Genomic DNA, 7,346 nt, shown 5'->3' on the forward strand with positions numbered 1-7,346 from the left:
CCCCAGACCTCGATGACGTCATCGTGCTCCAGGCCCAGCTCGGCGGGGTGCAGCCCCCCAGGCTCCGCCCCTCGAAGCGGAAGGTCAGGGGCGCCCGCCCAGCCCCGCTCCGCCCGGTACCGCTGCATCGCCCCCCGCAGGGGGCGTCCCTGGGGGCGGGGCCGCACCTCAGGGACCCCTCCCCCCTTGGCGACCCCCAACCCCCGGACCCTCCCCTCCTCTTGGGGACCCCACCCCCCTTGGGGACCCTCCCCCAATTTAGGGACCCCCAACCCCCCACCCCCTTGGGGACCCCCTTATTGGGGACCCCTTTTTGGGACCCCCCGCCCCTCCCCTCCTCCCAGGACCCCCGGCCCCTCCCCCTTTTTGGGGACCCCACCCCCCTTGGGGACCCTCCCCCAATTTAGGGACCCCAACCCCCACCCCCTTGGGGACCCCCTTATTGGGGACCCCCTTTTGGGACCCCCCGGCCCCTCCCCCTTTTGGGGACCCCCCCACCTTGGGAACCCCCACCCTCCCCCGGACCCTCCCCCTCCCTTAGGCCCCTCCCCTCCCCTCTTGCGGATCCCCTTCCCCCCCCTTTGTGCCCCTCCCCCACCTTGGGCACGCGCAGGCGCAGCAGCGCCCCTGCTCCTCCCCCGCAGCGTCAGGCGCAGCTCCCCGGGGGGCGGGGAGGGGCGGGGCCAGGGCGGCCCCACCCGGGCCCCCAACCACCACGCACTCTGGGGAGGGGAGGGGAGGGTTAGGGGGCTGCCCCACGGAACCCCCCCATAGCCCCCCACGGTGCCCCATAGCCCCCCATACCCCCCCACCCCCCATAGCCCCCATAGCCCCCATGCATGCTGCCCCATAGAGCCCCCCGCCCCCATAACCCCCAATGCTGCCCCATAACCCCCATAACCCCCATAGCCCCCAGGCCCCATAGCCCCCCAGACCCCCAGACCCCCATAACCCCCTCAAGCCCCCTCCACGACCCCCATAGCCCCCATAACCCCCCATAACCCCCATGGTCCCCATAGCCCCCATAGCCGCCCCATAGACCCCCCCAGCCACCCCAGCCCCCCATAACCCCCTATGGTGCCCCATAGCCCCCTATCCCCCCAGACCCCCATAGACCCCCATAACCCCCCCAGCCCCCCATAGCCCCCCATTACCCCCTATGGTGCCCCATAGCCCCCTAGCCCCCCCAGACCCCCATAGCCCCCCATAACCCCCTATGGTGCCCCATAACCCCCTAGCCCCCCCAGCCCCCCATAGCCCCCCATAACCCCCGCCCCATAGCCCCATAACCCCCTATGGTGCCGCTCCATACCCCCCCAGCCCCCCCCCCACCCCCCATAACCCCCCTAGCCCAGACCCCCATAGCCCCATAACCCCCCTAGCCCCGACAACCCCCCCCAGACCCCCATCATAACCCCCCCCATAACCCCCCCCAGACCCCCATAACCCCCTATGGTGCCCCCCCCCTGATACCCCCCCCAGCCCCCTTACCCCCCCAGACCCCCCATAGCCCCCATAACCCCCTATGGTGCCCCATAACCCCCCAGACCCCCCAGCCCCCATAACCCCCATAACCCCCCATAACCCCCCAGACCCCCATAGCCCCCATAACCCCCTATGGTGCCCCATAGCCCCCATAACCCCCCCAGCCCCCCATAACCCCCCCAGACCCCATAGCCCCCATAACCCCCTATGGTGCCCCATAGCCCCCCCCCCCCCAGACCCTCATAGCCCCCCATAACCCCCTATGGTGCCCCATAGCCCCACTATCCCCCCAGACCCCCATAGCCCCCATAACCCCCTATGGTGCCCCATAGCCCCCCTAGCCCCCCCCCCCCAGACCCCCATAACCCCCTATGGTGCCCCATAGCCCCCCTAGCCCCCCCAGACCCCCATAGCCCCCATAACCCCCTATGGTGCCCCATAGCCCGATACCCCCCCCAGCCCCCCTTACCCCCCCCAGACCCTCATAGCCCCCGTAGCCCCCCCCAGACCCCCATAGCCCCCATAACCCCCTATGGTGCCCCATAGCCCCCCTAGCCCCCCCAGACCCCATAACCCCCCTATGGTGCCCCATAGCCCCCTAGCCCCCCCAGACCCCCATAGGCCCCCATAACCCCCTATGGTGCCCCATGGCCCCCCAGCCCCCCAGGGTCCCGGGGGCTCACCCAGGATGTCGGCGACCCCCAGCCCCAGGCCCTGGGGGTGGCGCTGGGCTCCAGCTCGCGGTCCCGCAGCAGCAGCAGGATCCGGCCCGGGGGGCACCCCAGGGTCCCCCAGCTGCTCCAGCAGCCCCCGCAGCGGCGCCCGCTGGGGGAGGGGTCAGCGGGGGGCGGGGGTTGGGGGTCCCGGGACGGGGGGAAGGGGTGGGGGAGCGGGGTGGGGGCAGGATGGAGGGCGCAGAGTCGGGGGACCCAGGGTGGGGGTCGGGATGGGGGCCCAGGGTGGGGGTCCCAGTGGGGGTCCCAGGGGGGGTCCCAGGGTGGGGGTCAGGATGGGGGCCCAGGGTGGGGGGTCCCAGGGTGGGGGTCCCAGGTTGGGGGTCAGGACGGGGGTCCCAGGGTGGGGGTCGGGATGGGGGCCCAGGGTGGGGGGTCCCAGGGTGGGGGTCCAGGTTGGGGGTCCCAGGTTGGGGGCCAACATTGGGGGTCCCAGGATGGGGGTCAGGATGGGGGTCCCAGGTTGGGGGTCCCAGGGTGGGGGGTCAGGTGGGGGTCATGGTTGGGGTCCCAGGTTGGGGGTCAGGATGGGGGCCCAGGTTGGGGGGCCCAGGTTGGGGGTCCCACTTGGGGGTCAGATGGGGGTCATGGTTGGGGGTCCCACTTGGGGTCAGGATGGGGACCCAGGTTGGGGGTCCCACTTGGGGGTCAGGATGGGGGTCAGGTTGAGGGTCCCACTTGGGGGTCAGGCAGGGGTTGTGGTTGGGGGTCCCAGGTTGGGGGTCCCAGGTTGGGGGTCAGGTTGGGGGTCCCAGGCTGGGGGTCCCAGGTTGGGGGTCCCACTTGGGGGTCGCGGGCACTTGGGGGTCGGGGGAGGGGCGCACCCTGGGCAGGGGCAGGCGCTGCAGCCCCCCCCGGCACCGAACCTTCAGCCGCAGGGGCGGGGAGGGGGGGGGCCCGGGGGGCTCGGGGGGGGGGGCGGCCTCCGGCCCCTCCCCCACCAGCCCGCTCAGCCCCGCAGGTGCGCGTCCACCGCCCTGGGGGAGGGGTCAGACAGGGGGGCCGGCGCCCCCACCCCCGGACCCCAAAACCCCCGGGACCCCAGATCCCCCAGGACCCCCAACCCCCCTTGGGGCCCCCAAATCCCCCGTGCCCCCAACCCCCCTTGGTGCCCCCAACACCCCTGAGCCCCCAAAATCCCCCGGTGCCCCCAACACCCCCAGCCCCCCGGGACCCCAAATCCCCCTGGGACCCCCAACTCCCCTCCCAGTGCCCCTAACAGCCCCCCGAGCCCCCAAAACCCCCAGTGCCCCCAACCTCCCCGTGACCCCCAACATCCCCTTGTGCCCCCAAAACCCCTGAGCCCCCCAACCCCCCAGTGCCCCCAACCCCCCATGAGCCCCCAAAAACCCCTTGTTGCCCCCAAATCTCCCCGTGACCCCCAAACCCCCAGCTCCTCCTGGGACCCCCAAAACCCCCTGGGACCCCCAACTCCCCCAGTGCCCCCAACCCCTCCGTGACCCCCAAATCCCACCCTGGTGCCCCCAAAACCCTGAGCCCCCCGGGACCCCAAATCCCCCAGTGCCCCCAACCCCCTTAGTGCCCCCAAATCCCCCGAGACCCCAAAATCCCCCAGCCCCCCAGGACCCCCAAAAACCCCCTTGGTGCCCCCAAATCCCCCAACACCCCCAGTGCCCCCAAATCCCCCCCCAGTGCCCCCAAAATTCCGAGCCCCCCGGGACCCCCAAATCCCCCCTCCCCAGTGCCCCCAAAGCCCCCCCGTGACCCCGAAATGCCCCAGCCCCTCTGGGACCCCCCAATCCCCTCTGCTGCCCCCAAAACCCCCAGCCCCCCCCAGTGCCCCCCATGACCCCCCACCCCCACCCCCACAACCCTCCCCTCCCCCTCAGCACCCACTTGATGATGCGCTGCGTCCGTTTGCTGCGATATCGGGGTGCCGGGGGAGGGGGGAGACGGGCTCAGCCCCCCAACGCTGGGGACACAGAGACCCCTCCCCACGTCAGGTTGGGGGGTGGTTTTGGGGGGGACCTAACCCTCCCCTCCCCCCTTGACTCACCTCTCTTCATCTTCCTCAGCGTCCGCAGCCATGGGGGGCTCTGGGGGAGGGGGGGTTAGGACACTTTGGGGTCCCCCCCATCACCGCCACACCCCCGCACCCCAAATTTTGGGGACCCCCCCAAACTCACCTCCCTCCTCCTCGGGGGGCAGGTCCCGCAGCGGCACCGGGGGTAGAGGGGGAAGCAACGGCTCACCTGGGGGGGAGAGGATGTGGGGTGAGGGAGGGCCCCCAAAACCGGGGACCCCCCCAAAAGCCTGGGGACCCCCCAAAAAGCCTGGGGAACCCCCCCCGGACAGGGGGGACCCCCCCCCCAAATCTGGGGTCCCCACCTTGGTGGAGTAAACGGGGACGCTGGGGATGTGGGGGCCCAGGCGGAGGCGGGGGCGCTTGGGGGGGCGGGAGCCCTCCGCGGCACTGGTGGTACTGGTGGTACTGGTGGTACTGGTGGTGCTGGTGGTGCTGGGGGCGCTGGTAGCGCTGGTGGCGTCGCTCTTACTGGTGGTACTGGTGGCGCTGGTCACGCTGGTGGCGCTGGGGGCGCTCCTCTTACTGGTGGTACTGGTGGTGCTGGTGGTGCTGGGGGCGCTGGTAGCGCTGGTGGCATTGCTCTTACTGGTGGTACTGGTGGTACTGGTGGTGCTGGGGGTGCTGGTGGTGCTGGGGGCGCTGGTAGCGCTGGTGGCATTGCTCTTACTGGTGGTACTGGTGGCGCTGGTGGCGCTGGTGGTACTGGTGGCGCTGGTAGCGTTGCTCTTACTGGTGGTGTTGGTGGTACTGGTGTCACTGGTGGTACTGGTCTTGCTGGTGGTACTGGTGGCGCTGGTGGCGTTGATCTTACTGGCGGTACTGGTGGTACCGGTGTCACTGGTGGCGCTGCTGGCGCTGGTAGCGCTCCTCTTACCGGTGATACTGGTGGCACTGGTGACGCTGGTAACACCGGTGGGGCTCCTCGCCCTGGTGTCACTGGTGGTGCTGGTCATGCTGGCGCTGCTCTTACTGGTGATACTGGGAGTCCTGGGGCTCCTCCGGCGGGGGGGTGGAGCCTGGGGGGAGGGGCGGGGACAGGGGGTGAGGGGGGTCCCGGAGGCCGGGGTCCCATTTTGGGGGGCTGGAGGGGTCCCCAGATGCCTGGGTCCCATTTTGGGGGGTCCCCGACGCCTGGGTCCCCCTTTTTGGGGGGGGGAGATCCCCGACCCCTGGTTCCCATTTTGGGGGTCCCCGGACACCTGGGCCCCATTTTGGGGGGTGGGGGGTCCCCGACCCCTGGGCCCCATTGAGGGGGGGTCCCAGCGCCCCAGGGTCCCCTTTTGGGGGGGTCCCCGACAACTGGATCCCTTTTTGGGGGTGTCCCGGATGCCGGGGTCCCCTTTTAGGGGGTGGTGGGGTCCCCAACCCCTGGGTCCCATTTTGGGGGTTCCCGACCCCTGGGTCCCATTTGGGGGCCCCGGGGTCCCGTTTTGGGGGGGTCCCAGATGCCAGGGTCCCATTTTGGGGGGTCCCGGACTCCTGGGTCCCATTTTGGGGGGTCCCGGGGCCCCGGGGTCCCGTTTTGGGGGGTTTCCGGACACCTGGGTCCCATTTTGGGGGGGCCCCGGGGTCCCGTTTTGGGGGGGTCCCAGATGCCAGGGTCCCATTTTGGGGGGGTCCCGGACTCCTGGGTCCCATTTTGGGGGGGTCCCGGACTCCTGGGTCCCATTTTGGGGGGGTCCCGGGGCCCCGGGGTCCCGTTTTGGGGGGGTCCCAGATGCCAGGGTCCCATTTTGGGGGGGTCCCCGACCCCTGGGACCCATTTTGGGGGGGTCCCGGGGCCCCGGGGTCCCGTTTTGGGGGGGCTCCCCCCCTCCCGGCCCCGCACGCACCAGCTCCGTCATGGCGCCTCGGCGGCTCCTCTCTTCCCATTGGCCGAGAGCCGCCCGGTTGCGCCCGCCCCCTCGGCGCTCATTGGCGGGACAGGCGGGGCCGCGGGAGGGCTCGGCCACGCCCCCGAGGGGCCGCGGGGGATGCTGGGGGATGTAGTCTGCCCGGGGGGGGGGGACTGGGAGAGCGCGGGGGGGACATTGGGAGCACTGGGAACAGGGCACTGGGAGCACTGGGAGCACTGGGAGCACTGGGAACAGGGCATTGGGAGCACTGGGAGAACTGGGAGAACTGGTGGCAGGGCACTGGGAGCACTGGGAGAACTGGGAGAACTGGGAGAACTGGGAACAGGGCACTGGGAGCACTGGGAGCACTGGGAGAAGGGCTGTGGGGCACTGGGAGCACTGGGAGAACTGGGAGCACTGGGAGCACTGGGAACAGGGCACTGGGAGCACTGGGAGCACTGGGAGCACTGGTGGCAAGGCACTGGGAGCACTGGGAGAACTGGGAGAAGGGCTGTGGGGCACTGGGAGCACTGGGAGAACTGGGAGAACTGGGAGCACTGGGAACAGGGCACTGGGAGCACTGGGAGCACTGGGAGCACTGGGAGAAGGGCTGTGGGGCACTGGGAGCACTGGGAGAACTGGGAGCACTGGGAACAGGGCACTGGGAGCACTGGGAGCACTGGGAGCACTGGGAACAGGGCATTGGGAGCACTAGAAGAATTGGGAGCACTGGTGGCAGGGCACTGGGAGCACTGGGAGAACTGGGAGAAGGGCTGTGGGGCACTGGGAGCACTGGGAGAACTGGGAGAACTGGGAGCACTGGGAACAGGGCACTGGGAGCACTGGGAGCACTGGGAGAAGGGCTGTGGGGCACTGGGAGCACTGGGAGAACTGGGAGAACTGGGAGCACTGGGAACAGGGCACTGGGAGCACTGGGAGAAGGGCTGTGGGGCACTGGGAACACTGGGAGCACTGGGAGCACTGAGAGCACTGGGAGCACTGGGAGCACTGGGAGCACTGGGAACAGGGCATTGGGAGCACTGGGAGCACTGGGAGCACTGGTGCCAGGGCACTGGGAGCACTGGGATCACTGGGAGAACTGCTGGGAACAGGGCACTGGGAGCACTGGGAGCACTGGGAGAAGGGCTGTGGGGCACTGGGAGCACTGGGAGAACTGGGAGCACTGGGAGCAATGGGAACAGGGCACTGGGAGCACTGGGAGCACTGGGAGCACTGGGAACAGGG

The 7,346-nt window shown here is 70.3% G+C and overlaps 1 protein-coding gene across 1 annotated transcript; it reads right to left on the reverse strand.

The window, feature by feature from the left end:
- Window positions 1-646: 646 nt before the first annotated feature.
- On the reverse strand, window positions 647-6,148 carry LOC140645646 (uncharacterized). The gene is made up of 7 exons (XM_072849093.1): window positions 6,099-6,148; window positions 4,569-5,282; window positions 4,367-4,432; window positions 4,237-4,276; window positions 4,077-4,100; window positions 2,169-2,310; window positions 647-722 (listed from the first exon to the last, which is right to left on the reverse strand). The coding sequence occupies exons 1-7, from the start codon at window positions 6,108-6,110 to the stop codon at window positions 647-649; spliced, it is 1,074 nt and encodes a 357-aa protein (XP_072705194.1). The 5' UTR covers window positions 6,111-6,148.
- Between the last annotated feature and the right edge of the window lie 1,198 nt (window positions 6,149-7,346).

The sequence above is a fragment of the Ciconia boyciana genome, chromosome 36 (assembly GCF_034638445.1).
Source record: "Ciconia boyciana chromosome 36, ASM3463844v1, whole genome shotgun sequence".
NCBI lineage: Eukaryota > Metazoa > Chordata > Aves > Ciconiiformes > Ciconiidae > Ciconia > Ciconia boyciana.